Source organism: Lepisosteus platostomus, chromosome 3 (genome assembly GCF_059453375.1).
Source record: "Lepisosteus platostomus isolate fLepPlt1 chromosome 3, fLepPlt1.hap1, whole genome shotgun sequence".
Classification (NCBI taxonomy): domain Eukaryota; kingdom Metazoa; phylum Chordata; class Actinopteri; order Semionotiformes; family Lepisosteidae; genus Lepisosteus; species Lepisosteus platostomus.
In genome coordinates, this window is record NC_142613.1 from 6,367,620 (window position 1) to 6,385,451 (window position 17,832).

Here is a 17,832-nt window from a genome sequence, read left to right on the forward strand (position 1 = left end):
TGTACCCTGGGTGTTGAGTTACAATTTTTTGATTACCTGAAGGGGAATGGATGGAGAGTCAGGTCCTGCCATCCTGTCTGTTAAAAAAACCCTGACAAAATTGCTCACTCTGGATGCATCTAAGATCTTCATCCTGTGGGTTTTCCCCATTTTTCACTACAGCAAATGCAGCAAGCTGTGACGTCTGGATTGAAGATTAGCCTGCTGATGAAGAAGTCACTCACCTGTCTTCAGTCAGCCGCATCAGGATCCGGCCTTCAGTGGAGAACACGATGAAAGACATCCGCAGCTGGGGGCTGAAAGAGAAGATCGGATCTTCAGGTCAGTTTCGGATCAGTGCGACCTGCTCACAGCAAGTCTGCTGCAGTAGAAACTACACAACACACCCGTACCCTGCTTCTCAACATCTGTCAGAATGTGTGAGCCACAGGAGACTGGCTGGCACCAGAGTCTGAGATGACAGATTGCCAGGGGTAATTGTTGAAGAGTACAAACAAACTGCATTTAACTGACCACATGATTGGATGCACTCCTAAGCGAGAAAAATGTAGCACAAAGAGATTAATTTAACATCCATAGAGGGGAACTTAAATATTCCTAAATTAAAAACAACAGCAAACTGAGGCTCACTTTTTCAGCTCTTTTGGATAAGGGTGATGTTTTCTTTGTTATATATTACAATTTAAATGCACCTTCAATTTGCAGTGCTCTATACATGCCTCTCCACTATGTCCGTTATAAAAATGGCACAATATGCAGTCAGCATTGATTGCAAGTAGATGTTGGCCAAAAGAAGTAGGAGTGGAAGAGACTGGGATGGGGGTTGGCAATTTTCATATCCCAGAGCCCACTGGCAAATTGTTCTAGGATTGTGTTCTAGGGTTAGATTTCTGCACCTTACAGTTTCTAATTTAGGGTGGAGAAAGTGTTCAGTATAGTATAACACATGCTTGGAATTAAAAAAAAGACGAAAGTAACAAAACAACAGAAAATGCTCCTGTCTTATCTTGCGTCATTTTCATGTCAGAGTTCGGCAGTGGCAGGATTTACCTTATAAATTTGTGAGCCAGATGTTCGACAAAGAAATAGATTTCGTTCCAGTGGTGCTGCACACTTCCAGATCTGAAAAGACAATTTGTACAGTCAGAGACTTTATTTTTAGAGGACGCAGAGAGGTGGTAGACATAAAAAAAGAGGTGAAGATCTGTTGAGGACCTGAGGGTCTTTAGACCCTCCCAGAAGAAGAAAACTAAAGCTGCTTTTCAAAAGAAGTAAATTCATATTGCACAATGCTCTTACTATGGCAAAAGCTTTATTTTATATATCGCCTTTTAAAGTAACTTCTCAAAGCATTTTACAGAAACAGAAAAAACTTAACAAGGAGAAGGGGTAACGGAATTAGCATGATTAAAAAACAAGGGTTTAGAATGCAGAAGAAGATGCGAGGAGCAGATAGAGAGCCAATCAAGTGAAAGCCCTTCTGAAGAAGAATGTTTTGAGTCTGGATTTGAAAGCGCTTAGCGAATGTGACTCTCTGCTATCCTGGAATTGGGGAATAGAATTTCAGAGCTCTAGGACATCCCAAGAAAAGTTACCCTTAGAGTGCACACTTCTTATTTAATGACTGTCTTTCCAGGCTAGACCCTACTACCAGCCTTATCTCCTACATTGGCGGCCAATGCACAGCTAGACATTTAAAAAACACAGACCTTGCGTTTACAGAGAGCTTGTTTGGTGCTGTTACTAGTCAGTATGATCTTTTTATTTGCACTGTCCTTCACTTGGAAGGAGCAGTTTGTAAAGTGATAACTGCTGAGTAGTTCCTAAAGTAACGTCATGTTAGCCCAGTTCGGTTTATCAGATCCCTTTAATACCCAAAAGAGGAGCTTTCACGTTTTCCATGTAAACCAGGTTAAACTCTGGACTGTGGTTTGAATAGGGAACCTACCTATTTTCATCTATACTTAAGAACTAGAGGGTCAACCCGAACATAGTCAAAAGACATTTTGGCAGCCTAAGACTGTGATGCAGACTTCATTTCTGATTCACCTGGGAACGTCACAGTGGATAGATTTCAATGTGGTCTGAAATCTGTGTGCCTCGGTGGACTCCTCCTCATATACTGTAAAAGAACTAATTAAAAGCAGCTTGGCGATTTCAGCCTTCCTTTGTGCTTTTTGAGTGTGTGTCTGTGTGAGTTAAGAGTGGCCAGATGGAGGCCTTGCAAAGCACAGACAAGCACATGTCAGGAAATTTGAAGCACATTGAGGTACAGTATTGAAGTATTTTGGAAACCGTTTTAGATTAGGTTTTATCAGCACCACCGACAAATGTGAGAATCATGCAGGGCTTTTATAGCAAACAGTTATATTTCCCTTTTTGCAGCATGCTTTCAGTTTCATATTTATTTGAAAAAGATAAACATTTAGGGAGATCTCCCTGGAGTCATTCCAGACCTCTATAGCTGTAGAAATAACTAGAACGAGTTTCTCCTCAGTCAGATGGATATTAATGAAATGTAGGAATGCCTTCGTCTCCTATGACTGTTTACATTTCCAGTGTCATTTCTTTGTTTCCCACAGTATGTTTTGTTCCGGTGAGTCACGTCTGAAAAATCAGTGTCAGCAACATGTGAAGCTATTTCTGATCTTATATGTTTTGACAAACCAGCTGCTGCAACACTGGATCTTTTTTCACTGACTAGGCCCCTGTAGAGTGACATTTCTGAGCTGCTGGATGTCAGAATTTCCCTTCTGTTAAAATGTATGCATATGTTCGTATCAAGTATGTCCTTTCACATTCTTGTTAGTGTTTCAATATATTTACATACTGATTGCTTCCTAACACAACACTTATGGTATAAGAGGTTGTTTGTGATGGTCTCTGGGGTATAAAAAGCACCTAGACATACCTGGGCTTTAGAGCTGAGGAATGAGAGAGCCATAGGGTCTCTCTGCAAGGCCTCTCCTAATAAACCTATTTCAAATCTACACTGTACTGAGCTGTGACTTCTTTAATTCATAAAACTGCATTTGCAGACTTCTGAAACAATCTGTACAGACATGGATCACAATAAGGGTTTCTGATCTGTTCTTCTGAAGAAACAGTCAGAACATTTCTGTCAGGGCACTGCAGAAATTACCTCCCTCCGTATGGTTTCTCATGCAGTGAATTTGTTTTTTTTTACAAGATTTATCACATGGGGAGCTGTGTGGGGCTGCAGAGACTCAGCTGTCTCTATGGATTTTGTTTTAGAATTTCACTGAAAGTGTCAATTTCCACAGCTCCCTCTACGATCTGTCAGGAATGTTTTTTTTATTATTATTCCTATTTCACCAGGCATGCTTTTCTTCTGTTTTACTTCTGTTTTACTTGCATTTTTATTTTAAAACACATATCTGAAAATTTGTCTGTGTAAAACCGAAGGGCTGATGGAAATGAATCTGCAACAACAATTCTTGCTGCTGTAGTCTAACCCTAGCCATCTCTTAAATAACAAATCATGGGTACTTTTGTCGCTGTGATCTCAAGGGTGTTTAACAGAACAATATCTTTTAAAAAATCCCAACGAATAAAGACTGGAACAGCAGCTTGCTGCCAACCATCCAAAGTTTAACAAACTCCGATCTGTGGATTTGCTGTCCACAAGAAGTCAAAGAGTGAAATTCTGACATACTGGATGTGTAACAGGGATCAGTTCATTGAACAAGTTACAGAAATTACATCATCTCCTTAAAACCTAGACACTGTGGACCTCTGACCCAGTCTTCTGGCTTGGCAGTTCTCTGTTGTCTAGGGAGCAGTGCTGTGCATGCACAGAGTCCACCATCACCAGTGATCGAATCCCAGTGAGTGAACAGCAGATCTCTCAGACACCTTTAACTGCCCATAGGGATTTCATACAGTAAAGCTACTGGCTCTACAAGTCTAAAGGCATACTGTGCTACATTGCAGTAAAAGCACAGCAAAATGGAATAAAGGCCAGCTAAATCATCAGTAAACCCCAGAGAGTGACGCTAAACATTGTGATAAATCTACTCTGCTGTTTCTCTGTGGCAGAGAGGAATCTCAGAGATTCTCAGCTGGAGGTCTACAATGCAGGGAGATTTCCTCTGACAAGGAAAGAACATTTAAAGCAAGGACGTTCGCTGAAAATGCAACACGCAGACAAAACTTAATCCTTCGCAGCCTGTGCAGCCTGACCTTGCAACACTGATTTAATAATCCTCATTGCTAATCATTTATTTACTCTGTTTTGTTGTTTGCCTTCCTTGATCTTCTGTGTGACTAATAATAATATGCTGTCCAAGTGGAATATAATCATTGGTCCACAGTCATAGTTGACAGGATGTTGTTTTCTGTTGTTATTGTACAGTATAGTAGTATTGGTCTTTTCTGTGTGTGCAGAGCAGAATGTTTTTTTTTCTTTTCCATGTGACTTTATGTTACTATTTACAGACTTCCCTTTAGTTTTCAATATGAGTTAATAGAAACTATCTTTAGTACATGTGTGTTATTATGCCCTAACTTACTATTCACTATCACTGTGAATTAAAGAATAGAATCAGTCTATACTTGTGACTGTATTGACAACCAAATTGCCTCTGGGTCTTCGTCATAACTCACCAGGTCCAGCTCGTCTGAGCACACCCTACTGTACAGTACGTGAGAGATCAGGACTAAAGGGTGATGGGTGTTCTAGAGAGAACCTTTTCCCCCAGCTGTTGAGCCCCGGAGAACTTTTATTGTTAGGGATGGCTATATTGCATCAAACTAAGATGATTTTTCATGCTTTTCTTTCCTTGAGCTGCTTAGATCCCAGTACAAAATCCCAGTACAAAGTGCTAAGCTACAACAGGCAGTGTGTAGCAACAGCTGCTTCTATATGTACAGCCAGCATTTGACAGGAACCTAACTCTGATACATTCGCAAGATTTGTAAAATAGTTTGCATGTAATGGATACAAATTTATTAGAAAGAAAACTTTTACTCTACAGCATCAGTCAACCATCTTAAATGAGTCACTTTTCACAAAAGGGATGACATTACCACTCTCTTTATACTACTCTCTATCTGTAGTTCATTCACAGTGTACAGATGGATGTGGATTGGCAAGGAGAGATATGATTTTTTGGCTAAGGATATGTTTTTTTTTATTTTTGTTCCTCTGTTTCAATTTTTTTTTTCACATACTTAGCAGAGATGTTTGGAATTTGATGTGACTTCACAAAACAATCCTAATTGTTAACACGCATTGTGTTAACAAATCCTGCAGCTCAGGGCCCTCATGGGGAAAAAGGTTGGACGAAGAAGGAGAGAGAGAGGAGCAGAGAAGCAAAGAAAAACAGTTGCAGGGAAAAGAAATCCGGGATGAGTAGGAGAGGAAGGAGAATCAAACAAGGAACCCAGGAAAGAGAGGGGAAATTAAAGAGTGGACAAATGACCGAGGGGCAAGAGAGACAGGAGGACAAGGCAGCATACTGCTTGTGGTGGATGAGGAGAAGAACAATGGAGCTGTGACTTCGGCAGGCTCCTGTTTACTGTAGTAGCCTGGTTTGGCAACCTGACTCCATGCAATAAAACCAGCAATGTCATGGGTGCACAACACCTACAGCTGGCAGACATCTATACCAAACAAGTAGTGCTCAAGGTCAATATAGCCATGACAGCCATGACCACCCCATTGCACTTGATTTAGACCACCTATATTCAAAAGCAACAGAACTAAGTTTTTGTTTATTCCCGCAGTGATTAACCTGCTTAATCAGGACAACTGAGTGTTAAATGTTACTTTATTTTTCTCATCATGCACATATTTTATAATTCTCTAAACCCAACTTCTTTGTCTTTCTAAATTGTGAAATGACCTCTAACGTGCTAATAGCATCTACTGTATCTTGTTTTTCTCATCTTATGCATGTACGTTTCTTATTTGTTAATGGGTCCATGTTGTGTTAAATGTAGTGTATTGTATTATGTCTTTTACATAGGGACAATAAAGCGAGTAAATTGCTCCTGTGTTTCAGTCGACTGTTACTTTATATTAGGTACAAGTACTGACACAGAACAGCTCCCAAACAACTGTCATGTGTGCCCCAAAAGGCTCCTTATATATCTATATTACTATGGATATAATTCAGGAAGACCCCTTTCCAAAATAAATCAGTGCTTCACTTTTATGGTGTTACATATTCTTTCACATCATCCCTGGAAAGCTGCAGCCGAATACAGTGCTTCATATACATCCTACACTGCTCTGTGAGGCTCATTCTCACTACCTCACTAATCTTACCAACAGGCTTTAGGAGAGACCCCTAGCCAACATTTTAATGGTAATTGCTTTTGCAGGTATGGCATTATTAAATCTAGATATTTCCAAAAACACGTTAGCCAGAACGAAAGAGATGAGCTTGAGAAAAAAAATCCTTTAGCAGCCTGGCCATGCAATATACAGGGAGCACATTAAAGTTGGATGGGTTACAGTACAAGCACTTGTGCCACAGAAAGGTGCAGTGTAACATTCACATTCACAACATTCATGTGGGACAGTACACATACAAATGGGATCAGCAGGTGGTGGACACCAGAGGGCGCTATAGTGACTCAGTGTGACTACAATTTGTGTCCATGTCACATGCAGCCTGTGCTGGACACTGGTACTGCCCTCTGGTGCATACTGTTAATAACACTGCAAATGAATTCTTCACAGTGCACAGCCTTCATAATATAGTTAGACCTTCTAACTCCACTATCACCCCATATTTGAAAATGCCTTGCAGATACATTGAGCTACTATTTAGACAACATCCAGTGCACTGAAATACTGCAGCAGTCAGGTAGGGCAACTACGTGCCTTCCCTCCATGCAGGAGAGAAAATATAATAACTACAACAGGATACAATTCAAAACTACTGTTTTACATAGTAGCTCAAAAGCTTCATGGAAGTGCATTTAAAACCAAGAACTGAAGATACTTCTTTACTCAAAGTGTTGTAGGAGTATGGAACAAGCTACCGGCCTTGTTGTTAAAGCCAATACCTTCTTTCAAGCATTAGCTAGATCAAATCCTTGGATTAATTAATTACTAACTAACACAATGGCTAGACGGGCCAAATGTTTTACTGCCAGTGGGCCCAAACTGTTATCTTCCAGTGACTGTGCTGTGGTTTTTGTGTGCGATATTTCGTAAAAACACAGCTCACTTGCTAATCAGCATTACATTGTTTAGAATACTGTCAGGATTGTGTTCTTCAGCTATCTGCCTTTCTTGAAAGTTTTTTTCTTCTTTTGCCAAAAGCTTTTAATGTTATGTGATTGGCGAAGGAGAAGTGTCACGAAAGATGTTAACACTCTGATGGGATTTCTGCATAGAAACTGGGAGTGGGTTTCTCTGTTATTGATTTGGGTTCCTGGTTAAATGTTTGCCCTGAAGAATGCATGCTAAGTTCTGCTATTTTATCTTTGATTTAGTGTTTAAAAAGAAGGGACGTCCCATTTGTAGGAATGTTGATGTAACCGAGACGACTCAAGAGGGACAAGATCATTACTCTTTTTTTATTGTAAAAATAAGTAAGGCTTTAAATGAAGTCCTTTTTTTTAATGCCTTGCACATACTCCTGTGCTTGAGATCAGTGCTTTTCAATGAAGAGGCTGAGGTCTACTGGGAGTCTTCAAAGTATCCAGGGGTACCCCAAAACAAAGGAAAACACAGTCTAGCAGTGTGTAAAATCTGCAGTTTCAAACTGTGCTGAACTGTGTCCTGCTTTTAATATTTAACAATTAATAGTAGCATTATGTGCATTCGTAATAAATAATTTGTCTTCTGTTTAAATTAGGGGCCCCTAATGCGAGTAATGTTTTGGAAAGGGGCACCTCCAGCCAAAAAATATAAAAACCCCTGCTCCAAGTGACAATTCCCTGTTTCTGTGCCAGAACAAGCTGCACTACTCAGTTACTATTCCACCAAAAACTATTCCTGCAAAACTGGAGCCACAGTTGTGGTTTTTAAGAACAGCGGCAGCACAATCCAAGCAGAAAGAGCGCACACAAGTATGAGGTCTGACACGAAACCAAAGGAGGAGAGAACCAGGTGGAACACAGGAATCCTTTCCTTTCAGGGGTTAAGCAAGGAATGACCACTGACATAACAAAAGCTGTGTTTTTTTTGTCTGCCAGTTTGAAGGGTATTTTTTTTTCGCATCCTTTGCATCTGGATCTCGAATCTCTGGTTTAATTTCCACTTTGTTGCATGATGAGCTGCCGCAGAAATGTCTGTTTGGAACGCTCGCGAAGAGGCTTGGTGACTGGAAAAACCATTTCAATCTTTGCATAACATACTTCAAAAACAGAGGGGGGGGGGGGGGTGGTACGAGCTTGCGTTCGTTAAGCTGCCACAATGTCAAGCCGAAATTCAACACTGCACATTCCCAGAAAATTAATTCAGTTGTTGATAGTATTTTTGGTGTTATTTTTCAATTGCGTCACATTCCTGTAACTAAGCCAAATCAGACTTCAGCAAGAGTGCACTGTTTAGCAACTTCCAGCCACGCACTCCATGCAGAAGATACCATCTGGTGTTGCAGAACAATTCATCAGTGCACCTTGTGATTTGCCTGAACTGGTTGAGCTTCACTTATCATGCAACTTTCATACAGGTCCTTTGTCTCCCTTCAACACCAACACATGCTCGGAGCTCCGTTCTCTAATGCATAAACAGTCAATTTGATGTCTTAACAAAAGTTTGCGAGTCTCTGGGAGTTGGTCCAAACTGTAAATGACATTATTTTTAAAAAACAAACTGCTGAAAAATGTAGATTTTTTGCACCATTTCTTAACTTCTGAAAGGGGAGTACAGTGTACAGATATCAGATAAGCGATTGCACATCTGGTGGACAAGTAGCTGTTGGAGCCGTTTTGTCTGTTCGCTCAGTTCTGCTTCTTGATTTAGCCTTTTAAAGCAATTGAAAATAAACAACATCATGTCTCTGGTGGTGGGTTGCCTGGCTCTGTAAATGCTTCGTGTTCACCGTATAAATAACAGTGCATTTAATGTTAGATTTTCTGTTAGTTTTTCTATGTTGTTCAAAATACAACAAAGGCAGCAGTATGAAACAGCTGTTAGGGCTCTGGACTCGCAACTAGAAGGTTCTGGGTTGGAATCCCATGTGTAAAACTGCTGCTGAGCCCCTGAGCAAATACAGTACTTCTCCTGAATTGCTCCAGTAAAATACCCAGCTATATCAATGAGTGCTCGTGTAAGTTGCTTTGCATAAATTCATCAGCCCAGCAAATAGTCATTGCAACACAGTAGCTCCCTGTCTTCTGTCTTTAGAGAATGCCCAGAAGCAACCTACTGTCTTGGTGATTTAAAAGAGTTTCTAATACAAACTGGAATCTTTTATCCACTAAATTAACTTGATTCCCCTGTAGCTTTTTTTTTCAATAAGATCAGATTTCATTTCTCTTCCTTTGCATCCCTCCAGTTCCCATTTCTAAGACTAGTTTCCCCTTACTCGTAGGACCTACAGTGAGTACGACTGAAGGCAAAGTGGATGATTTCTCTGCCCAGCCAAATCTCCTTCTTCATCTGAAGGATCGAATTGATTGTTGAGCAGTTAAGTGCCGCTTGACAGAGGTCGTCCCAGGTGATCTCTGCTTCAGATCACAAAATAAATAAAGAACATTAGACACAGTCAACAAGCCTATCCCCCTTTCAGAATAGACAACTCTCCAGCCTGCATCAAACATTATTCAATAAGCCACTCTAGATTGCAGCACACATCCCCTGCTAGTCTTAGATAACTCAGTGCAATGCAGAGTGCAGAAAATAGCCAGAGATGACACTTCATCTCAATCATCTGCTGATGAGCAAACTCAAGTTTGAAATCTTCAGGGTAAAAGATAACTAATATTCTGTGCACAGAAAGAACTAAACTCATTCAAACCTCCTGTGAAAAAAATCCCCTAGCAACTGTGAGTTCAATATTTCACCAACAGCCTAATTAATAATAATCAAGCCCATCTTTTAGGATGTCAAAATAGCACTCAAGTTACTACAGAAAAACATACCAAGCTGTATTATTGGTGTATTATGAGTTATGCATTCAGTGACCTCATACGTAAAGCAATTAACCAGTAAACAATGGCCATAATGGCTTTCAATGTATTAGCATTGATGAAGACAGATGTTGTCGTGTGGGTTTCAGAATACGTTCATCTCTTGAATATATGTTGAGAGTGGCTCTGAAAATTAATAAAACCAACCATCTCACTCTTTCGTTGACTTGTGCCAGTGGTGTAGTGATCTACTCTGAAAATGCACCTACAGCCTGTTCACAGCTAGTGTGGATGTGGAATTGGAACGGTGGAGTGGAGGTGAGGGGGGACACTCACTTGTCCAGGACGAAGTAAAGATCGAAGCCCCCATAACAGGATTGTCCAGCCTCCCCATTCTCGCTCTGCCCTGCGTAGCCCAGAGTACAGACCATCAGCACAAGGCTCTTCACAACAAAGGGAAACTCCTTTCTTCTCCAAATAGACATTATTCCAATTGAGGCACACAAAAAAACAGTAGAAAAAGCAGAATCTCCAGTAAATGACAAGACTTCAAGACTTCTTCTCCTCCTCTTCGTCTTTGTAAATGCTCTTCTCCTTGCTTCACTGTCTTCTCAGCCCCCAGTCCGGGCCATCCAGAGTCACAAAAGAAATGCTATCCTTAGACGTCCTGGGATTTTCAGCAGTGGTCCAAAGGGAACAGCAGAGATGCTGTGTGCGCAGGCTGTCTGGAATAGCTAGGAACCCCCAGATCAAAGTACAATTGCTCACAGGCTCACACAAAGGAACAGACACGCTTGCTTTCTCTTTTTGGGGAGAGATTGCAATGCAGTGAGACGGCAGGGCTAGCTTTCACCCAGTCGACGCCACGGCGAGCGATGTCATTGTGTCTACGAGCTTGAAACAGATTCCTGAACTTTTTCGCTCTCTTTCAAGAAGAGATCTGAGGAAAGGCAGAGTGCCCCCTCAATAATAAAAAGCTGACAGGCTGTGTTTTTTTGTGTCACTGCACCGCCACCTTGTGGTGATAAATCTCTGCAGGGCTACAAATCCAGTCTAATCTCAAAAGCATAGCTTCCACTTGTGCCCTGTGTAGGTATCTTACAGTAGACTAAAATAGACTGCAGTAGTTCAGGTGGGTAGCTACGTCAGCATGCGTAGGCTGCAAAGGAACAAGTAATATGTTTATTCCATGCTGAAAAAAAGAAGAAATTAAACACAATGTTTCAGCCATGGAGCCTTCTTGAGGTATGAAATATACTGTAAAATGTAAAAGTATACTGTAAATGTATACTGTAAAATAAAAAGGTGTAAAATATACTGTATAGAGTAATTAAACTGAGTATCTTGAGGTTGAACTCTAAATGAAAATTCAAACAGTTCATTGCAATCCTTTCAGTTCCTTCACGTCTGCCTGTTTGTCTGGACTGCTGGGACTCCGATATTGAATAATGCTTTCTTCATTATCAGTGAGACCCTAAGGCTGTTGACCCCTGAGAGACAGAGTAGACAGGCGAGTTTTCACCTTCCAGCATGGCAAATCAGTTTCCTGCAAACGATCTCCTCCTCCTTTCACCTGCCATGGACAGGGCCTGCTGAACTAAAGCTGTCAGAGTATCTTTTAAAATTTTGATTTTGGTTTCCTTGCTTTTCTAGTTGTTATCAGTCCAAACTGGAGTGAGGTAATTGAAAGACTGGCAGTCTGTATCCACCTTTCTCATCAGAACAAGGCAGATAGATAATTAAATCAGTAGTATAGAACCAGAACTTTCTCAGTGACTAATGGTTGTAATTCTTCACTTGGACTCTGTAGTGGTCTAATATCATTATTTGTATAAAGGTTAAATATTTCTGAGGTACTGTAATTGTGCATTACCACAATTTTGTGCATTGTTAAAGAGAGATGTAAACAAGACCATCCTTTACCCTAAATGTATCTCTTTTCTTTTTCATTGTCAGGATAAATTATCTCATGCAACTCTACCTGTGGTGGTTTTCAGGAACTGATCGATAAACAAAGCCAACCAACAGCGCAAGCATTCACAACACCTAACACACTCTTTACATCTGGCTAATAGAGAGCAGTTACATTGTGTCTGAAAGCTAAAGGCATAGTTTCCAACAGATCAGAATAATTCACTGAATAATGAACTAACTAGAGAGATGGGCTGCCGTTGAACCAGCACAGAATCCTTTCATACAACTGCTAAATCCATGACAGCACACACACATGAGAGACACTTTAGACACAGCTGCCATCATGTACAGCAGGTCTTTGGACCGCGGGAGGAAATTGGAGTGTCTGGAGAAAAGCCAGGTGAATATGGGGTGAGCAAGCAAATTCCATACACACAGAGATACAATCAAACCCAGGACCTCGGAGCTGTGAAGCCACACCTCTACCCACTGTGCCATTGTGGTGCAAATAATAAAAGAAAGAAAAGCATAGTTTGTAATGTCATGCTGCCACCCTGTGGTGATGGTCTTGTAGTGGCAGTTGAAGTACTCACCCAGTTGCCAGTACCTGTAAACATCGTCTTCATACTTTGTAGACACACAGTTTTAAAAGTAGATGTAAATGTATACATCGCAGATGTAGATGTAGTCACTTATGCTGGATACAACAATTAGTTACAACTAATGCACATCTTTAAAAAACTTTAAGGATTTCAGCATGTGGTAGTTTCTCCATTCACAAAACACTCTCTTTAAGAACCCTGAACTATGTGGATCTTATTTTAGAATTTGTGCACTAAAAACATACAAGACTGAAAAATTCAAGTTGAAAATGAGCAAAAACTATTTTATTTGGGGTAATCTTTTATTGCCCTGGTTTATGTTGTGTAGCCATTGACCCAAATTCTCAAAGGAGCCTCACTTCCCAGTTGCACCAAAGATAGGGCAAGGCTGGGTATGGTCGTTCTTCTTAAACACCTTGTATTCACAGTTCTCCCAGTCAAACTCCTTCATGCAGTCATCAGGGAACCTGACCGGTGTGGAGTACCTGCAATCACAATTGCAGCCTGGAGTCAAAGTGCATTTTGTTTCAACCAATCGCGTGAGGTTATATGATAATGAGGAACCTGAGACCATGAACAGAGTACAACGTACATTTTGCATGCTAGAGGCAAGTAGTTATTTGTTGGATAGGCACATGCCTACAGCACTTACGCATCACAACATCTGCCACACGTGCAGTCTTGGCACTTGGAGTTCCTCCAGCGTGAGCCCATCTCGTGGAGAGTCTTATCCACAGGGTCCTCACAATGAGTCAGCAGCTTGGGATTCATGCCTAGACAGAAACACAAGGTGTGGTGTTCCCTTTTAGGGAGATACAGGAGGAGCCCACATGTCTTTCTCTGTTACCCCTGTATATCAGGGAACTTGACTTCAACTAAACATACCAAACACTGGAAAAGAAAAAACAAATTCACTACATCATAGTTCACGGAGAATATTCCCAGTTTACTTTGAGCTGCTAGACCTGCAATGTCTTTTTGTTTAGATAAGAAATAGTAAAAAGGTGTGCAGGTCATTTAGCCTCTCATATTCATTAGGCTACTAGCAGGCAATCTATTCAAGGATCTCATCCTGCTGTTTCTTGAAGAAAGCTGGTGCATTAGCTCCAACAATGTGGCTGAGTGGCGTTTTGCAGACTCCCACAACACTCAGTGTAAACAGGTGCATCCTGCTGTTTTTAAATGCATTTACCCTTCGTTTCCACTTGTGTTTTCGAATATGCATTTCAGCCCCTTTAACCTATCTGTGTAAGGCAATCTTTTATGTACAGGACTCACCTCATTGCCCTTCATTGGAATAAAATGCACGACAATTGTGCCTTGGTCTAAAAGATTTTTTGCTAATACTTTGTACATGTAAACGTTATTTCCCTTGACTTGAATTCTACACTTGTCACAATGTAGCTCAGAATTCTGTTGGCCTTTTAACAGCTTCATAAAATGTTTGGTGGAGGACAAGTACCACAAAAACAACTTTTCTTTTCTTTACATGTTCTTTTCTACTTGCATGTAATACTTTAGGTTTGCATACATTAACTTGAATTTGCTTGGTAATACTTCTTGTGTATATACCAAGCCAATCCTTCCAACTCTCCATTCAAAATGACGGACTTCTGCCCTTTCTGTCTTAATTCTTTCTTTTGCCCTGCAGCAGGAATGGGATGAATGCTTTCTATAAGTAGGGTCACCTACTTCTATTCAGCGTCCTCGTCTCTCCATCTTGACCTTGTATATAAGGAAGCTCATTTTAAAACCCCTGTACTGTACATGCAACATGCTTTTCAGGATGTTTTTTATCTTTGCCAGAAATAAACCCGGTATTGCACCAAAAGTCATCGATTAAGCAAATTGTGTTGTCTCTTCACCCACAGCCTCTGAAAATTCCTTACTGCATAAGTTTCTAATCACCTCCCAAGATGAGGAAAAACAAGAAAATATGCTTGTTTTAAACTCTAATGCCTTGAATACAAGGAAACTCCAACAGCAAGGAAGCTGCTGGTTTGAAGTCAGAGCGGGTGGCACAAAGTTAATATACTATTATTGGATTTGGGTGGGAGACTCACAGCTTAGCTGTTCAACACTACCTCATCACCCCCACACCCCAAAATACCATGTGTAGCTTGGTGTCTGTAAGACTGGGTACTTCGCAGTCTGTTTCTGACCTCCAGCTGGCTTTGCTATTTTCTGTTTTGCTGGGTACAATGAAGAGCCCCAAGACTGGGCAGAGAACATGTTTCAGAGATTCAAAGGTAATATCTCCCGCTACATTACTTTTGCTTATTGCCTTCTCTTTCTCACACCTGAAGAAGGCTACACGGCCGAAACGTCGTGTTTTCTTTCTTCTTTTTTTCAGCATGGAATACACCTATTACTTGTTCCTTTGCAGCCTATGCATGCTGACACATCTACCCACCTGATGTTTCAGAGAGCTGCCTTTTGCTTACGTTACACAAAGCAATTGATGAACACACAGGAGATTTTCTCCACAGTCTCTGGGTGTGTACACATCACTTCCACCCTCTGAATTTATGCTAGCTTCAATCCAGTGGATATCCTGCAGCTGAAATTTGACATAACATGAATCTGAATGCTGCTTGCTTGGCACAATATGTTCCAGCTGATATCTGGAAAAACAATTAGAATATTTATAAATCATTCATAACAGGGCTTACTAACCTAGGAGTACACTGAGTGAAAATATTTTTTTAAATATAGGCAGCTGGAAGGTTTTAAGTATAGGGTAAATACTCTGCAATATCTAGGGCTGGGAAGGAGTCTCATACCTGGTTTCATTGTCAGTTCCACGTGGTAGCAGCCAGGCTGGCTAAGGTGAAGCACAGCGCAAAGTAGCAGGGCAACAGCCAAGGACTTCTGCAGAAAGGATCAGCATCAGATACAGAAGGCACATATCAGGAACTTCTCCAGAACCACTCAGCACTCAGAGAGAGAAAGCATGCAGATACACAGCACAAATACCAGGCGTAGTTTATAATACAACACAGCAAACAGGCAGATCAAGTACAAATGCACAGAGACAGCAATCAGATCAGGGACTTCTGCAACCAGAAGACACACCTGATTGAGGGAGAAGAATAGATTGAATGTCGTTCCAGTGCTCAAGTTTTCATTCACTCTAAACATATTGATAAGACAGGATGTGTTCTCAGTGTATAATTTGAAAACACTTCTCAGCACCTGTAGTTTTCAGTAACATGAAAAAGTATTGTATAGCATCTGTGATTATTAAGCCACATAAAATACACAAATAAGCTTTAAAACACAACAATTTGTATTGAACAAGTATTTGACTTCTTTATCTGTTTACAATTAAATATCAATATATACAAAGAGGTATTTATATAAATTATGTGCAGTGTGTAATCTTCACCATAAAATTACAGAGGTTACTACCTGAAAGGAATAATTTTAATTAAGTATGACTGAGAGCTATAAAGCTTCTGTAAATTGTTTACATCTCCTGGCAATAATAACATAATTATAGCAGAGTGAAATTGTTGGAAAACAGAAAAGTGCCTAGAGTTTTGTGTCTGGTAAGAGGCAAAATTCTGAGAAAAGGTTTTTACATGTACAGTACATAGCCTTAAAACAGAACTGAAATTCAAATGGCTTTACTTAACACACTTAAAAAAGGCTACAGAATCTAAAAATCTAAAATCTGTGTAATTTTTCAACCTTAAAAATTAATGTTTAATTACAATAATTAAACACCATCGAGACAATGTTATAGTACAGGCATCCTGCTGGTTTTAAAGACTAATATAACTTCCACTTCAAAATATTTTTTGGACCTATTTTTTATGAATAAAAGAACGTAAAGCAGAGTCTTACCATTGTCTCAGTTCCTTCGGGTCTGAGCTGTATGTCTGGTCTGTTGAAATGACAACTGAATTTATACTGGCTATCACAAAGACCACAGGGCTCTTAACCCCAAAAGTAAATATTAGTTTTAAGTTTAAAGAGAGGGGAATACTGTTTTTTAGGGAATGTGTTTCCAGTTAAGAACCTCTCCCTATCCTTATGGATGTTTACCTTTATCTGGTGAGCACTGGGATCATGTTATCCTGAAGCCTGATTATTTGTTTTGTGTGGGGAGGGGGGGAGAAGGAGAGGTTTGATGGCATAGGCTTCACAACGGGCTTGGAGCGCCTGGCCCCGTTACACCCTTTTATTCCCCCGACCCTTCGCCGGCTCCCGCTCCAGCTTTTAACTTTGTCATGCCTGTCATGGATGGACCACCCGGCTCTGGACATTTGCATTCCCTGGATTTTCCTACGGACTCCCTTTGGACTTGTTTGCCTTGGACCATATTGAGAGGAACCTCTTGACTGTCTGAGAAGATGAGAAACAGGTATTTCCAACGCCATCCACGGCACTGTGAAAATTAGTACTTTTCACGTTTTTAGCAGGTTTTCAGTTAGCAGGTTTTCAGTTTTTTTCACGTTTTTGCTCTGTCTTTACATTTGGATTTTCAATATTGGGGTGAAGCAGCAAAAAAACACACCCTGAGGAGAGTCATTGTAACCCAATCAACTGTTTATTCACCCAAATAAAAGTTCAGCTAATAAACCACTAGTCAGTCAAAACCAGATGACTAAGTTCATACCCTTTAAATAAACAAAAAAAAAAGTTTCCTTTGAACTGTTAGTGTAATTTGTGTTGACATCTAGTCTTACAGTTTTGATAACAGTGCAAACAGTAGTGTTATATATTAACTTTTCTCCTTGCTTGTGCTCTTTGGTAAACTGCAGGGAGGTTCCTTAGCAAAAATAACACAGATTTGCACCACACTGATGTGAAACAACTCATGGAACTTCCTCTGTGCAGCACCACTTCCTAAATATTGCAATCGTACAATGACAATTGATTTGTTCCTAAGATCAGGTACCATTAAACCATTAAAACCAAGAGTTTTGGCAGGACTGAGACAACATTGTGCAGCTGCAACTTTCAACACTGATATCTGAATAATAAAACAATGTGGCTACTTCACCAACCTCAAAAACAGAGACATTATATTTTTTTTACACTAGCAGGCTTTCTTAAAATGAATCTCCACTCTGAGAATGAGGAGCACTCAAAAAAAGTCTTCAATTTGGTGAACATTTACAGATACAGTATAAGACTCCTGGAGGGGCTAGTGTCTTCTGCTGATTTTTCTACCAAAGCTTCCAGCCACATAATTGTCTTAAGTATTCAATTTAGCACTAATAGAAATGCAACACAGAAAAGAAAATATATA

The 17,832-nt window shown here is 40.3% G+C and overlaps 2 protein-coding genes across 2 annotated transcripts in view; both read right to left on the bottom strand.

The window, feature by feature from the left end:
- Nucleotides 1-11,000, bottom strand: part of antxr1a (ANTXR cell adhesion molecule 1a) — a 58,635-nt gene extending 47,635 nt beyond the window's left edge. Inside the window, exons 1-3 of the mRNA XM_088624112.1 lie at nucleotides 10,393-11,000; nucleotides 1,051-1,122; nucleotides 225-296 (exon numbers count right to left, since the gene is read on the bottom strand). Of these exons, the coding sequence (XP_088480238.1) occupies nucleotides 225-296; nucleotides 1,051-1,122; nucleotides 10,393-10,541 (293 nt within the window). The 5' untranslated portion in view covers nucleotides 10,542-11,000. The remainder of the gene's footprint in view (nucleotides 1-224; nucleotides 297-1,050; nucleotides 1,123-10,392) is intronic.
- Nucleotides 11,001-12,855: 1,855 nt separating this feature from the next.
- On the bottom strand, nucleotides 12,856-16,596 carry LOC148674193 (beta-microseminoprotein A1-like). Its single transcript, XM_088624113.1, has 4 exons — nucleotides 16,422-16,596; nucleotides 15,356-15,443; nucleotides 13,225-13,345; nucleotides 12,856-13,057 (listed from the first exon to the last, which is right to left on the bottom strand). The coding sequence occupies exons 1-4, from the start codon at nucleotides 16,422-16,424 to the stop codon at nucleotides 12,928-12,930; spliced, it is 342 nt and encodes a 113-aa protein (XP_088480239.1). The 5' UTR covers nucleotides 16,425-16,596; the 3' UTR covers nucleotides 12,856-12,927.
- Between the last annotated feature and the right edge of the window lie 1,236 nt (nucleotides 16,597-17,832).